Source organism: Tachysurus fulvidraco, chromosome 3 (assembly GCF_022655615.1).
Source record: "Tachysurus fulvidraco isolate hzauxx_2018 chromosome 3, HZAU_PFXX_2.0, whole genome shotgun sequence".
Lineage (NCBI taxonomy): Eukaryota > Metazoa > Chordata > Actinopteri > Siluriformes > Bagridae > Tachysurus > Tachysurus fulvidraco.
Window position 1 is genome coordinate 10,037,680 of NC_062520.1, and position 20,447 is coordinate 10,058,126.

General features: G+C 38.0%; 1 protein-coding gene across 1 annotated transcript in view; it reads right to left on the bottom strand.

Annotated features, from left to right (window-relative positions):
- reck (reversion-inducing-cysteine-rich protein with kazal motifs) overlaps positions 1-16,908 on the bottom strand; it is a 64,622-nt gene extending 47,714 nt beyond the window's left edge. Inside the window, exon 1 of the mRNA XM_027149961.2 lies at positions 16,691-16,908. Within this exon, the coding sequence (XP_027005762.1) occupies positions 16,691-16,760 (70 nt within the window). The 5' untranslated portion in view covers positions 16,761-16,908. The remainder of the gene's footprint in view (positions 1-16,690) is intronic.
- Between the last annotated feature and the right edge of the window lie 3,539 nt (positions 16,909-20,447).

The following is a 20,447-nucleotide window of genomic DNA, read 5'->3' on the forward strand; positions in this document are numbered from 1 at the left end:
TCCTTCGCAGATTGTCTGGTCAAAGTGCCATGCCCTTAAGCAACAAACAGGGCAAATATCCCAGAACTTAACAAAGCAGTGCGTGTAGAGATGTGACCAGAGATCAATATCTACTAGGAATACAATGGTATAGGCATTTTCTGATAGAAAGAATAAAGATTTGGGTCAATATAGTTCACAAAACCTTGCAGAAGATGTGATGTGACTGTCCAAAAGCTAAATACCAAGCAAATATAAGTTTCTGTGCATCAAATGCATATGGTAGTGTTGAGGTAGTGATAAGCCCCACAGCAAAATGGAGTTGATGAACTGCTTGGCAGAAATGGTGGCTGAATTCTTAGATATTCTTATGTATGAACACCTTTGAAGGAAGATCCAGTGGTGTGCAGCACTTGAGCCTTCCATTTATCATTCCCCTTGAGTAACTGTTGTTTAGTGCTTCCATTAACCACTATCTGGTAGGAAGGAAGGAAATCATCCTGGATGGAATGCTAGTCCATTCCCTGTAGGTATGTAACCAAATACAAAAACAGATAATGTGTTCTAAATGGACAAATATGATTCTGAGCACTATGGCTTAAATCTTCAAAGTAGATGCTCTGTGAAATGCCTAAGTGCTTGATGCCTGACTCATTTTATATTAGACCTGCCGTGCTAAAATAATTCATTTGTTTAGACTGGCCATAAATGTCTGTGAAGCTGACCAGAACAAAAAGGGTGTGCTAAAAAAAGGGGTTTAAATTACGACCTGGTTTAAATTAGCCACATATTTTGTTTATATTTAGGGACAAAAGACCAACTAATTTTGTCAAAATAAACAATTTAATATATTTGTAAATTCTGGTATGATAGAAGTGAGAACATCTCTTTATGCTTAAATGTGGTAGCTTATGCGACATACAGAAACGTCTACACATGGTGCGTACTGTACACAAGTATAGCAGAATCAGAAGCTTGAATTAGCCTGAACTCTAGGCAACCGCTGATTTGGCAATGCTGAATATACGTCAGCTAATAGCCTTGATAAGATCCTTGTCAAGACCTTTATGGAGTTCTGCAGAGCAAGCGTTAGTTCTGGCAAATACAAATATTATCTGAGACAAGCTTGCTTTTTTCTCTTAGGTCTGGATTTGCATAGGTGAAGCTGGCTCTTGCTCACTGTAATTGGGAAATTTCTGCTTGAACTACTTCTGCACTGTTAAGGGCAGCAGGGCAATTTGGGTTCCCTTTGTGGTCGCCGCCCAGCTCCTTTAACAAGCTGCCATTTTAATGACACAATTGAAAGTGCAGCAGAGCATTCAGGCCAAGCTACAGCTCCAGTCCTCCATGCTCTGTGCACCCGTCTGCATCCTTTTGTTCTGCTGGCCCTGAGAGAAGGATGCCAGACATTCAGCCCTGGCCATACAAATTACAGTTGCTCTATAAGTTGATAAAAAGGCATAGCAACAATTGCCTGTGCTGCCAGTGACTGTCTTTTCATAAATATGTAAAGTTAATTGTGCCTTTATTATTATTTTTCCTTACTGTAACTATCAGTCCTGCTATTGCTTTAAATTCTAAAACTGTTCTTCAGCAGGATCGAATGTGTGTTTACATGCAGGGCAGCTAAAAATGCTGGCCAGAATATGTTAGTGTCAGGCATCCTAGTGGCTGCAAATGAGGAAGAGGACAGCAGCAAATAAACGTGCTATGCTCGTGTGTGTGTGTGTGTGTGTGTGTGTGTGTGTGTGTGTGTGTGTGTGTGTGTGTGTGTGTGTGTGTGGTGCCATGCTTTGTTATGCTATTGTTAGGCTAATTTTGAATTTGTCATTTAAAAAACTGTCAAGAATTAAATTATGATGAACGTTTAATTTCCACTGGTCCGAATATCTGCAGTCTAGTTCCAATATATGGTCAAATGCTTATGGACACCTGTCCATACGTGCTTGTTGAACATCCCACTCTTCTGGGAGGGCTTTCCGCTAAGTGATGGAGTGTGGCAGTGGGGATTTGTGATCATTCAGATACAAAAGCATTAGTGAGATCAGACACTGATGTACTGTAGGGATGGTGAGGAGGTCTGAGGTGCAGTCAGTGTTACAGGTCATAACAAAGGTGTTCACTGGGGTTGAGTCATCGCCAGAGCATGTGTGTGCAAGACACTCGAGTTCTTCCACTCTAACCGTCATAAATCATGTCTTCATGGATCTTGTTTCAGCACAAGGGCATTTTCCTGCTAAAACATATATAAGCCTATTTGTTTTTAATGAAGGGAAACTGTTACACTACAGCATATAAAGACATTCTATACAATTGTGTGCTTCTAACTTCTAACAGTTTGGGGAAAAAATGTATCTGAGTGTCAAGATATATGTCCACATACCATGTACTGACATACTGACTAACAGATTTTTACATTAAAGCACGTTATATGTTTGTGTTTTGTAAAAGTATTTACTTTAAATTTCATGAATATTTCATAATAACTTTGGTATTATAGTTAAATGAATGCTTAGCAATTTTTCTGTGTAGTAAATGCAAATAAGGCATCATAAACACAGGAAAATGCTTTTAGTGATTTTATTGTTCAAATATTAGCTCTCTTCTATATTTTTGTATAGAATGTAACCTTTACAGACATTCTCTCTGTCTATTAAGGCCTACGTGGTAGCGTTAATTTCGTCAGACGAGACGAGACGAAATATGTTCGTCAACAACCTTTTTTTTCATGACTAAGACAAGGCGATGACAAGACTGCACCGCTGTCCAAAAACGCTGAAGACTAAATTAACATGCATTATTGTTGAAGAAAAAAGACGAGTTTGTATAAAAAGAATAAAAAGAAAATAGAAAGAATTCGTCCACACGCCGCTCAAAACAAACAAACAAACAAACAAACAAACAAACAAACAAATAAAATCCTGAGCGCAAGTCCACCGTCTAGGCAGGCTTTTTGTGTTAAATGATATTTCCTGTCGCTGTGCAGGGGCTTTTATTGTACATGACAGCTTATGTCCCGATGACCGATCTTTGCATTACGATTAAAAGCAATATCAATAAAGTAAAAAATGTGATGTGCGTCAAGTTCGAGTGTATGCACTGTTTAAACGAGTGTTCTCAACTTTTGTGATTTGCGGACTGTAAACAGGTTGCATTTTAGGCCCACAGTAAAGTAGGCCTATTCTTTTCAGTTTTTCTGAGTATATTTATTTTATTTCTGATTTGAACAGAACCATGAGACACAAGGCAACCAAAACCGTTTTAAAAACCTTTGTAACGTAAGTTGTCAGTCGGAGTCTGTTGGGCCCCAGCTTTTGAATTGTGTTGGTTAAAATAAAATACTCTTCAGAACAGGTTAATCATTTGTGAATGTGTCTCCTAAATCAGAAATTGAAAACCAGACACGTTTAACATTTACAATCAACAAAAATCATTCAACAAGTGTATTTTGTCAGGTAATTATGACATTTAACCAATGTTTGAGATATGTGAAACACTTTTTTTTACTGAAGTGTTTATCAGTAATAATCTCAGTAATAATGTTATTTAAAAAAAAAAGACTAAAATGTTTAAAAGACTTTTAGTTGACTAAAACTTGACTAAGACACCTTGAGATTCTTTTCTTTTGACTAAAACTAGACTAAAATGACGAGACTTTTAGTCGACTAAAACTTGACTAACAAAAAAGATATGTGAATGACTAAATATGACTAAAACTAACAAGGACATTTGGCACAAGACTATGACTAAATTAAAAATAGGTGACGAAATTAACACTACAACGTGGCTAGTGTTGTGAAAGTAAATATCTCTAATTAAATATACTAGTTAGATACTGTACATCAAGATAAAGTCTGAGAGCCTTGTAGGCAGATGTAAAGGCTGCAGAAGGAGCTACAACAAAACTAAGGTGGAAGAGTAAAGAATATGGGTCAAGAGAAAGAAACGGATTGAAACGTGACTGGACCCTGTCTGAACTATTGGTGTTAGTCATATTCAGTAAAATGAATTTGAATTCAGACGGGTGCATATGAATTCCATTAAGCATCTGGTATGTGTCTTGAATGTTTAGCAAAAATTAGCTACCGGGAAGAGTGAAAAAATGTTCTGTCGTGAAAAGAGTTTTAGTGTTAGTTTATACTCTGTTTTCTTTATATTAAGGGTGTTACTCACTTCCTCAAAGCCAGAGTCTAGGAGGGAAAGTAAACCACCGATCCTGCTCATTCTGATCAGAACCAGAAAGCCTGTGGAATGTTTAAGAGCATTCCTGTATACTGACCTTGTGCAATGAAAGGAAATGGCAACAGCTCTGTTTCAGCCCAATGATTGCATTATAATACACACAGATCAGCCATAACATTCAAACCACCTGACTAATATCGTATAAAAAAAGCTTTAAACCTTTGAGTCCTGGACTCTGCAAAACCTCTGACGGTGTGCTGTGGTATCTGGCACCAAGATGTTAGCAGCAGATCCTTTAAGACCTGTAATTTAAGATGTGGGGCCTACATGTTTGTCCAGTACATCCTACTAGGCCTGCTAGGAGTGAAATCTGGGGAATTTGAAGTCCAAATCAACACTCGAACCATCATGTTCCTCAAACCATTCCTAAACAATTGATGCAGTGTGGCTGGGAGCAATATCCACTGCCATAAGGTGGCCCTGAAAGAGTGTACACGGTCTGCAACAATGTTTAGGTAAGTACTATGTGTAAAAGTAACACCCACATGAGTGCCAGAATCTGCGGTTTCCCAGCAGATCATTGCCCAGAGAATCACTTTGCCTCCAGTCATTGGCTTGCCTTCTTCCCATGGTGCATCCTGGTGCCATCTGTTCCACAGGTAAGTGATGCACCTACACCCGGATGCCCACATGATGTAACAGAAAATGTGATTCTTCATACCAGGCCACCTTCTTCTACTGCACCATGGTCTAGTTCCCATGCTCTCACCCCCATTGTTCACAGTAAACAGTAGTCAGCACTGGCACTCTGTCCAATGAGCTTACTCATCTGTCCTGCTTCCAACATGTCACCTTCAACTTGCTGCCTAATATATCCCACCCCATGCTAGGTGCCTACTTAATGTTATGGTTGATCCTCATATGCTCACGGGCCACTTTAATAGAAACACCTGTAACCTTGTTTGTTCATGCAACAATCAAATCCCAATGGTGGCACTGAAATGCATAAAGATTTGAAGAGCCAAATATCAGAATGGGGGAATGTGATCTCAATGACTGTGACCATCGTGAGGATGTTGCTACCGGACAGGATGGTTTAAGTATTTCAGAAACTGCTGATCTGGGATTTTCATGAATAACAATCCATAGTGACAACCACTGGTACACGAATAACTGAAGCACTTAACCTCTTATAAGCTCTAGAAATCTCATGCATTGTGCTGCTGCCATGTGATTGGCTGACTGGGTAAATGCATTAATATCCACGGATACAAGTTTTACTATTAAAGTGGTCAGCGTATGTATTTTAAAAATCCTTTTACAGGCCTGTTTATTCTATGTGTTGGTACTATTCCTGAGACAGGTGGTAGAATTTAGTGCAAAATCAAACGATTGCAGTATATTATAGAAATGATGATTCACAGAGGTCATGTAGTGATGCAGTGGGTCGTGTTGCAGCCTCGCAGTCGCAGGGTCCCTTGTTTCAAACCTCAATTCAGATTATTGTCTGTGTGGAGTTTCCTATGAGCTCTTTATATTCCTCCCACCTTTAAAAACATGCTGGTACGTGAGATAAAATGCACCTAGGTGTTAATGTGTGTGTGGTGCTCTGTCTAGTGTTCCTGGGACAGGCTCTGGATCTGCGATAAAGCAGTTAGTGAAGATGGATGTATGAGTTAACAAATGAATTTACTTGTTAAATGAGGTTAATTTCTTTAAAAGCCAGGCAGATGGAATACGGTTTTAAGTTTCCCGGTTGGAGACGTGCCCTATACAACTCTGAAGATAAACACTGATGTGTTAGTGGGCAGCATGGGGTCTGAGGTAATCTTTTCAAGCTGTTAAGACACACACTGTCACTTGGAGGGGGGGTGCAGGAGAACAATAGAGGAGTAGACGGAGTAAATGAGCGGAGTAATTCTCGGTGTAAGACAGCTCGCTGTTAGTGCAGTGCGACCGTATTGCCTGTTGTTCCTAATGACAGTTAAATACAGAGAAAGTGAAAAGCACTTCATACAGACAAGATAGCTTTCCGAATGGACTGCTGAGCATCGCTGTTAAATCCTGTTAGGATACAAGCGATGCTGTGGAAAGAACATCTTTTTTTCAGTTCCTTAGCCGCAGTCACATAGACACTTTGATTAAAAGGCTTAAACTTTATCGTCGTCTCTCTCTGTGTGGAGCCGACTGTCGAGCCTGAGCTGCTCCAAAGCTGCCAGGCTCCCTGTGATGCCCACATATGGGCAGTTATCAATCAGGCTGTGTGACATGTGCCTTCCTTGGTGTGAATGGGACATCTGCTATGCCACAACCATGCTGTTTTCTCCAGTACTCTCTGAGCTGCTGCTATGAGGAAGAAAAGCAATTCCTCACTGTACGACTCAAGAGAAAACATCAGAGAGCTTGGCAATTAACAGATGGAGTCCGCATGTACACAATGATGGCACAAGGAGAGCTATTAAAATCACAAAGTGCTGAAATATAATATATATATATATATATATATATATATATATATATATATATATATATATACACAAACACACATTTCTTTACATATACGCTCATGAATGCAAATAACTTGAACAAAAACAAGAATACAAAGACATATCTGATGTGCTAGGTTTACTTTTGCTTTAAATTGATCAATATTACAAAGAGCTCTTGTATTTCTGCTTTGTGTGCTTGTCATCATTTCAGAGTCGGTTTAATTCCGTTATTTAATTACTGAACGATTTTCAGTGACTCTGATGTGTATCAGCAGTCACTGGGTAGTAGCAAGAAGGACAGACTAAATATTTGTGTTTGATATGCCTTGTGCATATGTGTGTGTGTATGTGTATGTGTATGTGTATGCGTGTGTGTTTGTGTTTGTGTGATATACAGTAAGAGCATGACAGTAAAGGAGGACGACGTGGTGAAAGAAAATATCTGTCATATATTTTTTATGAAAACAGCTATATTTTTATAACCAAAGAATAGTGTGTATTTGTTCTTACAGAGCGACTGATCTGGACGTTATGGTGAGTAGAAAGGAAAATTACATCTATAATTAAATCTACACAATTACACCTATAATTTTTCAAAAGAATTAAAAAATATTGTGTGTAAAGAAATGCAAATAATAATAAAAAAAAAAACATAAGAAATTTCTATTTTGTTTTTTCCCATTTGATTATTTTCAATTCCCATCATTATCAAAAATGTATTTCAATATTTATTTAAAATTTCGTTAAAAAAAAACAACAAAAAAACAGCAGGATTTCTTTCAGACCTGCTACCATGTTTCATTGTTTTTGTCCGAAATTTATTTTTTTTTTTTCATATAGTGAATGATGCCTGTGTCATGTTTAACCCAGTGTTTTGCGAAATGTGCAGGGATTTTCTCCTGGCCTCTATCTTTAGCGATCCACACCAGACCACATTATCCGTGGTCACTTTTTATTATTTTCGCAGATAATTACAAAGGTCTTTTTTTCCCCATGTGGACAGTACTTATGTGGCTAAGTTTCAGCATGTGACCGCAATGTTTAATTTATTTGGGTTGAATTTCAGGGTAGATGCTGAAGAAGGAAGGGTGTGTACAGTAGATTCTCTCGTGGCTGACTCAGAACCTCGTTCCCAACCTGAGGTCGGAGTTAAACGTTCAGTGTTCTGGTGAGAGCAGGGAAGTCGTGTGTAAAAGAGTGTCGACTCCTTGCACGGTAATCTGAACAGTCGCTGCTGTGTTATAATCATATTCTGTGGTCAGTCCCACTGCTCGATGCCCCGAGGAAATGTGAATGCACACACAAGCCCTGTTCGCTTTGTGCTGCCAAGGTGTCAGTGTCGTGGAGGTCCTGACTGGAACATCTGCTGGGCTTAATAAGAGGGTGTGACTACCAGGTCCTGGCTGTTTCTATTTCGAAGCCAGCTCGAGCCGGTCACGGTTCATTCGAGGCTCACGGAGCGTCAAAATGTTCTTCCCACTTTCAATCATGAAAAACAGAGCGCTAGACTCGAGCCAAAGCTGGGATGAAAAGGATATTTACTCTGTGACAAACAAAGTCTGAAATAAAAAATCTCTGCACAAGTGTTCTCGGCTGATGAAGAGTGGAATTACAAGACTCGAAACATGGCTTGAATTTCCTGCCTGTGCACTTCCTGTTTGCATACTTTTTTTCCCCGCTTTTCCCTCTGATTTTCGGCTCTACGGAGGTTTTTTCCACAGCCGGAGCGAAAGCACAATGCATGGCTTCCCGACTTTATAAAGGAGGGATAGTTAATACTTGTTACAAGCTGAGGATTCAATAGCCTTTTAACTGCTTTGTGGCTCAAATGACCATTAGTTTACTTTCCCTCCCATCTTTTGTAGCTGGAGAGTCGTAAAGTTGTACAATGTTGAATGGTCGATTCTTGTACTCCTGCATTCCTGCTCGGCAGCTCTGCCTTATGGAGGAAGAACGAATAATGGGTCCGGGGTCAAAGTTGACTTCCTGTGCGTCGGTTAATCAACTTTTGACAAGAGCTAAAACGCTGTTGTGTTGTAACAGCCGAATCTCTTGTTGGAATGGAAAAGAAGGAATAAGAAGAAACGTAAAACATTCCAATCCTCTCACTTCTTTTCCTCAAAGCAGAAACTCAGTCAAGACATTTAGGTCCCAAAGCCAAGCTTTCAGTGAACTGATGATGTGTGAAGCTTTCAGTATTTCGGAGTATAAAAGTTAATGGAAAAATATCATAAGCCACAAAAATGTTTCACAATCTTTCTGATAATATGAATAAATCTGTGTTTCTGTTAACTATGGTCATTCAAAAAGCCTGAAGGTCACAAAGAAGCTAATAAAAGGGCACGACTCAAAGTGGACGGCTGTTTTTCTTTCACGTCTGGAAGGATAGAAGCTGGCAGCTAATGAACAGACGAATCGTTTAATGAACAGCGATAACAGCATGTTTTTTTTTTTTTGGTTACCGTGATATTTCGTAAAACGTTCGTTTACTTCCTCCTCAGATAAGTAGAATCTTCTGTGGCCACGTTTATATTTAGATGTATGTAGCTACGGCATGTTCCCATAATTCAATTCAATTCAAGTTTGTATAGCGCTTTTTACAATTGACATTGTCTCAAAGCAGCGTTACAGAACATAAACATAAAACAAAAACGTAATATAAAGATTAATAGAATACAAAATTCAAGATTAATATTAGATAGATTTAGTTCCCAATGCGGGGGGCACGGTGGCTTAGTGGTTAGCATGTTTGCCTCACACCTCCAGGGTTGGGGGTTCGATTCCCGCCTCCGCCTTGCGTGTGTGGAGTTTGCATGTTCTCCCCGTGCCTCGGGGTTTTCCTTCGGGTACTCCGGTTTCCTCCCCTGGTCCAAAAACATGCATGGTAGGTTGATTGGCATCTCTGGAAAATTGTCCGTAGTGTGTGATTGCGTGAGTGAATGAGAGTGTGTGTGTGCCCTGCGATGGGTTGGCAGTTCGGATAAACGGTAGAAAATGAGTGAGTGAGTTCACAATGTGTATGTATTTATCCCCAATGAGCAAGTCAGAGGTGACTCAAGACAGCAGTGGCAAGGAAAAACTCCCTTAGATGGTAATAAGTTGGCACTTTATCAGAAAAACATTCCCATCATTTATTTTATTGCATTCTAACTTTATCAATAGATCAACAGATTTTCTTTCTCGGTTTAGCGTATAAACATTTCTTCACTGATATTTAGCTAGAGGTTGTTTTTTTTTGTATCCAGATCTTCTTTTATTTGCATTTTAACAGTATAAAAAATGAAAGAAGCGAGTGGAAAGCCCCACACAGCTGACACTTCAGAGGACCAGTGAATGGCTCTTCTATTATCTTCTCAGAGTTCAAGGCTGCAGTCGCAAAATACAAAGTGAATTATTTCTTTTATTTTGAGTTCTCAAACGAGACACAGCTCCTACAAAAAGTTATGTGTTGAAGCAGAAGAATCTCCATAAATCACAAGCTGCATCCCAAATGACCTACTACACACTATGTACAGGTCCGTAGCCAGCCTATTGAAAGGTTTTTTTTTTTTTTAAAAAGTGGATCTTTTTGCAGTTTTGCTCCTCCTTGTGTATTTAATTATGAGGTTCAATACTTCATTTTGTTGATCTTTTATGCACTAATTTGTGCTGGATTAGCTTGTCTGCTGGTATCTTAACGAACACGCTTTTTGATGCACCTAAATTATTTACTGTTATTTATTGTTGTCAAATTACTTCCTCATGTACCGCCTTTGTCAGTTCATACACAGTTCATAAGTTTAAAGACCACACTAACAACAGAACAGATTTAATGACCTTTACTGAAGTATTAATAATAATTATTTTCATCATCATCACTGCTGTATTTGTCTTGACACTTATGGATTAGCTGGATAGGCATCGTAAATCAATTAATATACTAATCATTCCAGATAATTTACCTCAAGTGGTCCGCACAGCCAATATCACTGAATATCCCACTATGTTTTGTTACTATAATTACGCTACATTTATATGGATATTATATTGTAGACTATTGAGTGGATAAATAAATAAATAAATAAAACAGCAACCCAGAATATTTGTCACAAGCGTTGTTTAAAGCAATGATGACTATAATCACATGAAAAAAACGACTTAAATTCTGGACCTTTGGCAGTGAGGGGGGTTCGTTCGAACCACCCGAACCCCCCCTGCCTACGGGCTTGATGTACTTACCGCTTACACTATTGCACTATGTACTCTAGAGTTTAGTGTCTGAATTTTAAAAGTCACATGTCATCTCTGATGGAACCATTTTTTTACCAACCGGAAGTATAAGCTGCCTCCCAGTCGATGGTGAATGACACCAAACGCACTTCATGTGATGCTGCTGAATTTTTAAAAGGTTACAAACATAAATCAAGACAACGTGGGCTAATGGAACAGACATTGGTAAGATGTTTTGTGCACAGGATTATTATCAGCTATCTTGATTTTTTTTTCTTCTCATCCTGCATCTCTTCTCTTCTGCTACATAAGTAAAGCTGCATTAAGTGTCCAACGTTCACACTTGGGTTTCTCAGCTGAATACGTGCATCATCCGAGTACTTGAAGTGCACTTCTTCATCTTTTTGGAATTTTCAGTGTGAAGATTTATAGAATAGTGCATAAGAAGGATTTGATCTGGGAAGCACCTTCGGACTACACAGTTCAGTGTGTTCAACTCTCAATTAGCAAATGGTCACTGGCTTTAGATGGCTATCTGGCAAAGAGTTGGTCAGTTCAGTTAAGATCTGAATCGAACAAACATTCCAAATGAATGTATGAATCTGGCTGTGGAGTATTACACATATGTACAGCAGGTGGTTACGATGTATATGGTGCGTGTTAGCCGAGCTTTGAAGAGTTCGAGTTCTCACTTTTATTCGGCAGATGTCAAGAAGCAGACAGTTCTAATACGGCGCAGAAGAACACTGTGCTTTCACATTCGATAACAAGACATCAGAAAAGAGACACGCTATAGACATGTCATACTCGGGCACGCCGAAGGCAGAGAGAGGACGCAATGAATGAAATGAAATGAAATGAAATGGTTTGCATGTGTTTATATAAAGAGCGTGACTGCTGGACTTGCTCAACAGCTCGGCTGGCAAGGGATCAAACGAGAGACGCGTCCGACCCTGTTACGTAAGATCGCCTCCTAATCCTGACAAGCTGAGGGACCGTGTCCAAACATTCAGCCCGTAATAACAAATACAAAGATGGCAGCAGAAGACGTGCGATTCCGAAAAACAAATAGTGACTCTTTGCAGCTCCTCACAGCATAATTCTAATCAAAGCGCACAGTTTGATGGCCTTCACTTTATTATTGCCGAAAGTTGCTTAACCAGGCTGCACAACTGCTGCTGGAGACATGCAGAGTAACACGGTGAAAAACAAAACCATGTGACTTCATCAGGAGCCACAGGGCAAACAGCAGGAACTGCCAGTGAATGAATAATCCTACTTAGTTATATCAATATGAACACAAAAACATTCGTCAAGGCTATACACTGCACTAATCCCTACACACAACAAAAGTGGGGCACATAAAGTCATACATCAGACTATAATTAGTGGGCAAGTATTTCCTTTTAGACTGTATGTAAAAATAAAAATGTATAGTGGATGTTTTTCAATGTGAAGCAAGAAACAGACACAGACTGGGAAAGAGAAACAGTCCCAGGATCCAAAGAAGGCTCCAGGATTGTACATGATATTAACTCCATGCACAAGATGCCAGCTGTGCACATTGTACATTCACTGGACACGTTTACAGGGTGTCCTGAAAGTCACCATAAATATGGCAAATTAACACTTTTTAGCAAAACATCCACTACATGCTTAGCATTTCTTTGTAAAAGCACAAGAAGTCTTGTCTCTCCCAGCCTGTTTGGCTCCCAGTTTGGCAAAGTGTGGTGTGTGATGTGCTTGCAATGGTTCTTGTTAATGCCCACTGCAAACAACATGCAGCCAGGAGAATGATTTTATTACACGAATACAAACATCTCTCATAATTTGAATGAATTTTGCGTGGTTATATCACTGATCTACTAGCACCTTTTACAAAATAACCAAGGCCCCGTTGGAAAACTGGAACATAGTAACCATTGTAGCAAAGAAGTCAGGATCTAAACCCCAGACCTCTCTGGAAAATACTTGGCAACAAAGTTAGCAAACTGTAGAAAAACGAATGGAAGAAGAGTGGACCAAGACCACAGCAGAGCAGTGTGGGAAACGTGTGATGTTCTGCAGCTGCAGAGGTGCTGAAGTCATTCAAAGCAAGTGGGTCTACACTTCCGACTAAGCTTTGACAGCTGTAAAATTTTAGATTCAACTTTTGCACTACAATGGTTACGGTTCTCGAATTTTGAGAGAATTAAAAATAAAAATAATAGTGGTATAACCCACTAATGGTATAACCCCAAATTCTGAACAGTGAAGATTAACAATGTCAAAAAAAACTAGTGTTTTTCAATTCTTCTCTAATTTTGATGTCCACTCCACACACACACACGCATTTTATATATATATATATATATATATATATATATATATATATATATATATATATATATATATATATATCATTCATTCATTCATTCATTAAAATGAATTCATCACTCATTAAAATGATTAATTATAATACGTAAAAATATGGCCAACTATCAGCAACAAACAAGCTGTACACAAGAGACTAAACAAACTATAGCTGTGTCTAATGCACTATGTACTATGTTCCTGAGTGGCGTAACAGAGAAGCATTCATGCAATATACGGCAGATTGTGACTTTAAATCCTGCCAGTAAGTCCTGAGCAAAACTGTCTGTGCTCTCAGGGTAGAAGGCATGGCATATTCCAGTTCAGCTTTACTGTATATAGTTGAAATGACAATAAAAGCTTCTTGACTTGATCATGTAACTTGGAGGAAGTAGATGTTAGCGTTCACCCTCTCTGGTTGGGTAGCTGTTGTATGATCTGGAGACAGCTGATGAGTCAGTGGGAAATGGCAAGTGACCAAAATTGGGAAGAAAATAAGGAAGAATTAACATGGATCTTTGGAGCTTATTTTTACTAGTTGATAGTTGTAAATGAGAGTAACCGCATACACGCATCACAGCGAGGCACCGGCAAGTCAGTGGACCTACAGTATATTTCTCTCTCTTTTAACGACACACATTCTGCTATTAGTTTCACTGATTAATATGTTAATGGAAATGTTGCCTTGTAGCAGGAAATGTGTATTTATAAGCAGTTACATGTAAAACAGAAATGAGAACTGAAAACGCTGTTCCAGTCTATTTTAAACATTCGTGCCTGGGTTTTTCCTATTTTGGATGTTTTGTACAAAAGAAATGCCAACATTCATATGTTCTGTAATATGTGAAGGGATTTCCATTAACAGTTTATAGGTGAAATCAAAAACGTTTTTAAAAATAAATGTAATTGCTTTATTTGTTCATACTGTTTAAGGTCATTAGGGCTTTTGTAAAAAAAAAAAAAAAAAAAAAAATTCCAACAAATATAAATGTCATTTATTAATTCAATTCAATTGTATTTGTATAGCGCTTTTAATAATTATCATTGTCTCGATGCAACTTTACAGAAACATAAAAATTTGGAATAAAAATTAAAAAATAAATTTTTTACAAATTTATTTATTTACATTAAGCCTGAGACAATGGTGGCAAGGAAAAACTCCCTGAGACGATATGAGGAAGAAACCCTAAGACTGAACCAGGCTCAATCCTCTCTTGACTGAATATGACTTTATTTTTTTTAATGTACACATTTCCCCAGGCTTAAAAAGTGTCTTTGAGTGAACATCCCTAGTGACCTAAGTAAATCTGAATAAACCTATATCATTTGTGCTGCAGTACTCTATTAGTAAGGCATATGAAAAACTAAAGTTGGTTAGTGCAGAGCGCCTCTCGCTGCCACCTCTCCCCACCCCCTCGTGTCCCGAATCTCACTTAAAGGCAGCTTAAAATGGTTACAGATGTTTGTGCCGGAACAAGAAAACTTCAAATAGGTACAACATGAGAAGCTACTTGACCAGACAGATGTGAGTAAAGCTTTGTGTAGAAAGGTCTGATATCTGGAGCAGGATTCGTACAATAAATAGATAGATAGATAGATAGATAGATAGATAGATAGATAGATAGATAGATAGATAGATAGATAGATAGATAAATAAATAAATAAATCTCCTACTTCAGCAGGTCTACTTTTTAGTAGTATATAAAATTAAATTCATTAAATGTTTGAAGATATGGAATAAATCTGCCTACACACTGACACAAAGGTTTGACCTACCATCAGATTATTAGGTTAAATGTCAGTTGTCATAACTAGTACTGAATACCAGGTGTACTTTCTGATACATTTACAGCATTTAGCTGACGCTCACATCCAGAGTGACTTACATCACTATTTTTTATATATTTACAGTATATTCACACACACAACTGAGCAATTGAGGGTCTTGCTCAAGGGCCCAACAGTGGAAGCTTGGTGTACCTGGGATTCAAACTAACAACCTTCTGACTGGTAGCCCAACACCTTAACCACTAGGCTACTATTAACTATTCTCAGTCATTTGATTAAATAAATGTATACAGAAATTGCTCTCAGGCAGAGAATCTTAGGTGAACACTGCCAATCACTTCACAGCTTGGTGGACTTGGGGTTCAAACTCACAACCTTCTGACTGGTAGCCCAATTAACCACTAGGCTACTATTAACTATTCTCAGTTATTTGATTAAATAAATATATACAGAAATGTAAGAAATTGCTCTCAGGCAGAGAATCTTAGGCAAACACTGCCAATCTGCCATTTGCTTCACAACAGCATGCAAAACAAACAAAAACAAGAAAGACCAAATGGAAAAGTGAGCCAAAGTGGAGTGAGTTGAATCCAGCACCAGGGTGGGAACTCTTCACTGTTACAAGAATCTCTAAGCCATCTCTCAAAAACACAAACAAGACACTACTTTCCTTTGTCTTTGGGGTGGTCCTTTTAATAGTGCACCTTTTGTATCTATAAAACTGCATCAAACATCCCAATCCAACTAATCCGGTCCTCGATACAAGATGTTAACATGTTTAAATAATTTACAGCTTTGAACAATATGGATCCAATGCTGCCTTCACGTGTTTCGGGAATTCTCAGGTTTCGCACTTGTGATTCTAATTACGATGTTTTTGTTCGAGCGCATCTGTAAGATTACCAAATTATCCAGCCTCAAGTCATTTGGTATCTTTATAACATTGCTCAGAATTGTAAAAAAAAATAAAAATAAATAAATAATAGTGTACATAATGCAACCATTACACTTTGATGCATTTAAAAAATATATCTATAGCCCCTATATATAGTAATAATATATAATAATATATAATAATATACTACATAATGCTGAATCTGTCATAAAAACTTATAAACCCAGTATTTTCTTTTTATATTTGATTTGTAATTACGACTTGAAGCGACGTTCATAAGCTCTTAAATCGGAAACTCAGATTCGCAATAATTCCGATGACACGTGAAGGCAGCATTAGCTGAGTATCACAGGCAATTTACAGTCGCTTTTGATTCATCGCGATTTTTACTAACAGAAAAAAAAGGTTGCCAAAAGTTTTAGGTGTTTCAATTGTGTGTATAACGTTGTGTATTAGTAGATCAGCTTGCAGTGTGTAATGCTGTAAAACTGCTCGGAGGAACGACGACGGAATAACGGGACACACAGAAACTCCGCCATCATACAAACACTTCTTATTTATTATGAACACTTTCTGCTCCTTTATTCAATTCTGCACTGGGTTACTACAAATAATATGAACTGAAAAGTGGACGAGTTAGAAATAAACAAAGCGGGGTTTTTTTTGTTTGTTTGTTTGTTTTTTTTTGGTTACAGTTTGGTTACATGATTATTAAGGACTATAAAGAGTATAAAAGTGACACATTGCCACTTTACGCGTGCGTAAAGAGAGTAAAAACAACCTAAAACAGACTTACCCTGAGAATAAACGAAAGCGTAGAAGTTGCAGGCGAGAAGCAAAATGGTTATCTGACAACACACACGCATCTTATTGAAGTCCTAAAGTGCATGGTGAAGTCAAACAAGACGCTGTTGGTGTGACCAGCTCCATGAGAACATCTCCCCCGGGCAGATAACTCTACATCAGCGTGTTTGCGGCTTTTTCTTCTGTGCCACACACACACACACACACACACACACACACACACACACACACACACTCAGGCCGCCTACAAGAGATGGGCTGGTCCGGAGTGCGCATGCGTATTGGTTCTAGTCCTTAACCAGAAGGCATATAAAACTACTCAACAATAATGTTATATACTGGATATATTACTAGCACTGGAATAACATATAGTTTAGTTGGTTGCTCGGTGTAATAAAAGATGCTGGAGTTCTGGTTTAACATACGGTTTAATACTGTCAAGACATGAAGCTTTAATTGTCATTTCATCCATATATAGCTGTTGAAGTGCGCAGTGAAACAAATGTTTCTCCAGGATCGTGGTGCTACATAGAACAAAGAGCTAAGGACTTAGTAAGTTAGTGATAGATACATAAAGTGCATCTGTGTGACATGTACAGTGCAGGACAAAAGAAAGACAGTGCAGGACAAAAGACAAAAAGGCAGTGCAGGACAAAAGACTGAAAGACAGTGCAGGACAAAAAAAAGTGCAGGACAAAAAGACAGTGCAGGGCTGGACAAAAAATAGTACAGGACAAGACAAAATGACAGTGCGGGACAGGACAAAAAGTCACTGCAGGACAAAAGACAAAAAGACTGCAGGACAAGACAAAAAGACAGTACAGGACAAGAAATAAAGACAGTGCAGGACTGGACAAAAAAATAATGCCGGACAAGACAAAATGACACCACAGGACAAAAGACAAAAAAACAGCGCAGGACTGGACAAAAAAATAGTGAAGGAAAAGACAAAATGACAGTGCAGGACAGGACAAAAAGACAATGCAGGACAAAAGACAAAAAGACAGTGCAGGACAAGGCAAAAAGAAAGTGCATATTGCATGTGCAGAAATACTGGAATAAACACATTAGTATTATGGCAGTAGTTACATGAGGTATTGTGCAAAACAACAATCAACCGAAACGTGAGCAGCATGTGCAAAGTGCAAAAACAGTGTGCGAAACAGCATGTAAACAGTTTGATGGATGTATATTGGAAAAGTGTGTATTTGGTGTAGGTCTGTGCAGTCCATCCAGTTGATGTGCGTGTGTGTTATGCTCAGTACAGTTTAGTTCAGTTATTAATTAAGGAGTCTGATGGCTTGTGGAAAGAAGCCATATGTACTGTCTGACATAGCATGGTTATTCAGTGTAATAAAATATGCCGGAATACTAGTTTAACATATCGTTTAATACTGTTGTATACTGTCTGACGTAACATGTTGGTTGCTTGAGGTAATAAAAGATGGTGGAGTACTAGGATAACATATTTTTTACTTATGCATTCACTTAATTACTCAGTGCAATAACAGATCTTTTAACATATTGTGGAAACATTAGGTATAAGAAACGTAACATGTTTAGTACTGCTGTATTCTGTCTGGGACACATGATGGTTGCTCAGTTTAAAAATAAATGTTGCTCAGGGTAACAATAGATGCTGCAATACCAGTTTAATGTACTGTTTAGATACAGTAGTATACTGTAGTAAATATGACAACAGTAATAATAGTTGTTGCTCAGTGTAATAATAGATTGTGAAGAAGTAGATTAACACACTTTAGTACTGTAGTACACTGTATGGGACACAAGAAGTTGATCAGTGTAATAATAAATGTTGGAGTACTAGTTTAATATAATGTCTTCACTGTATATATGGAGTGCTAGTTTAATATAATGTCTTCACTGTCCAAAAATATGCTGGTTTGTGATTTGGTTATGCTAAATGAGTAAATGAGTGTGTGCATGTTATCATTTGATGGACTGCTGTCCAATCACCTGTGATTCTCTAGCCTTGTACCCAGGGATCAAGGGATAGGATCGGTTTCACTATGAACCTGACCAGAATAAAGAGGTTAAACATTCTGTCATTTAGAGCTATAAAAAAAAAATTCAGCAATGAATTCTATTTGTTGATGATAACAGAAGCAATGATTATTCCTATAACTAAATGGTCAACAAATCTTTAAAGAAAAGTACAAAGCTGTTTTTCCTTAAGGAATAGAATCGATTTCTGGAGTCTTTAGAAGCAAATAATATTATTCTATTCTTTGATTAAGGACTTTTGTTTTACTTTAATTGAAAAAATTCACTGGGTTCATTGCACACAAAACGTCTTACGTCCCAGGCAGTTCATTACATAGTCCCCAAAGACATGACCTATCCTGTGACATCTCCATGATCATTCCTGCTCTCCTGGATCACACAGCTGACTGGCTGATCTTGTAAATATGGTTAGAAACTCATGAATCTCATTTTTTATCCCTGTCATCAATTGCTATACAAAACAAATGGAAACGGCACAAAAGCAAAAGTGCTGAAAAAATTAGTAAAATGCATTTGAACCAGCTTCAGTATTGTGAATACTGGTTCAGATGACTTTTAGGCTCTGAGCCTGTATAACAAAACGGACACATGACCTACAAGTCTATCAGAATATGAGATTTTGCATGATTTTTGAGGCATACATGGTATTTATTTGGTGTGTTTGAGTGTGGGTCAAATGTGACAGAAATGAGAAAAACGACATTATATTAGATTAAATTACTGGTCCATTGTTCTCAATAGCCTCTTCTACTGCTACATAAAATAAATCTGGCATGTTTATGACACCTATTTCCAATAAACAATGCAAAATAAAAGATATATATGGTCTTCAATTGACTCACACCTTAATTTTAGCAAATTAGTTTTAAATCAGAGAAGTGATCACATTTAGAATCACATTTTTAATGTATTAGGTCAAAACCTAAAATAACTTACTTTAACTCTTTTTTCCATTTAAACTTCCCCTATTTGCTGGACTAAATATCCAAATGTGGACTTCCATTAAATGCATTTTAGTTGTCAATAAATGGCTATATTTGGGTCGAGTGTAATTACAGAAAGAATGCCACATCTAACCTGGGTAACAGAAATTCCAGCTACATAAACCTTTTTTCAAGTCTCAGAATAAACCCGAAAGAAAAAATAATCGACTAACATTAAATTTAATTAAATACAAATGTCAAAACGGACCCACCTACGTTAAGGCACTATGCTGTTACATCCTGTATAGTGTTCTAATTACAGCTTATAACCAGGATTTTTGTTGTGGTTATGAACCGGCTCCAACTTGAAAGAGAGGAAAGAAGCACAGGAAGCGGCACTAATTCCTCAATGTGGCTTACATATGTAGAGTCGCTCACCCTCAATAGACCTGAGTCCACCACCAATACAGAGCTTGGACTATATTTAGACAGAGGAAACCTCATATGAAGAGTTGAGTGTATCCCTCATTAGACTTTAATGAGGCTGAGGCAGCTGCCTAATCACAGAGCAGGAGACTAATGAAAGCCGAGGAGTCCCCTTCTGAGTGGAGTTTAAATGTCACCCTCACCATAAGAGGAAGGGATTTCACTCTGCAGCTTTTTTCTATACATATACAGAAGGGATGCCTAAAACAGTACAAAAGAAACCTACAACCAACCCGGTGGACATAATGTTTCATTTGCACGTAACTAATTTAATGTTTTACCTTATAAACGTATGTTATTGCTGTCCTTTTGTTT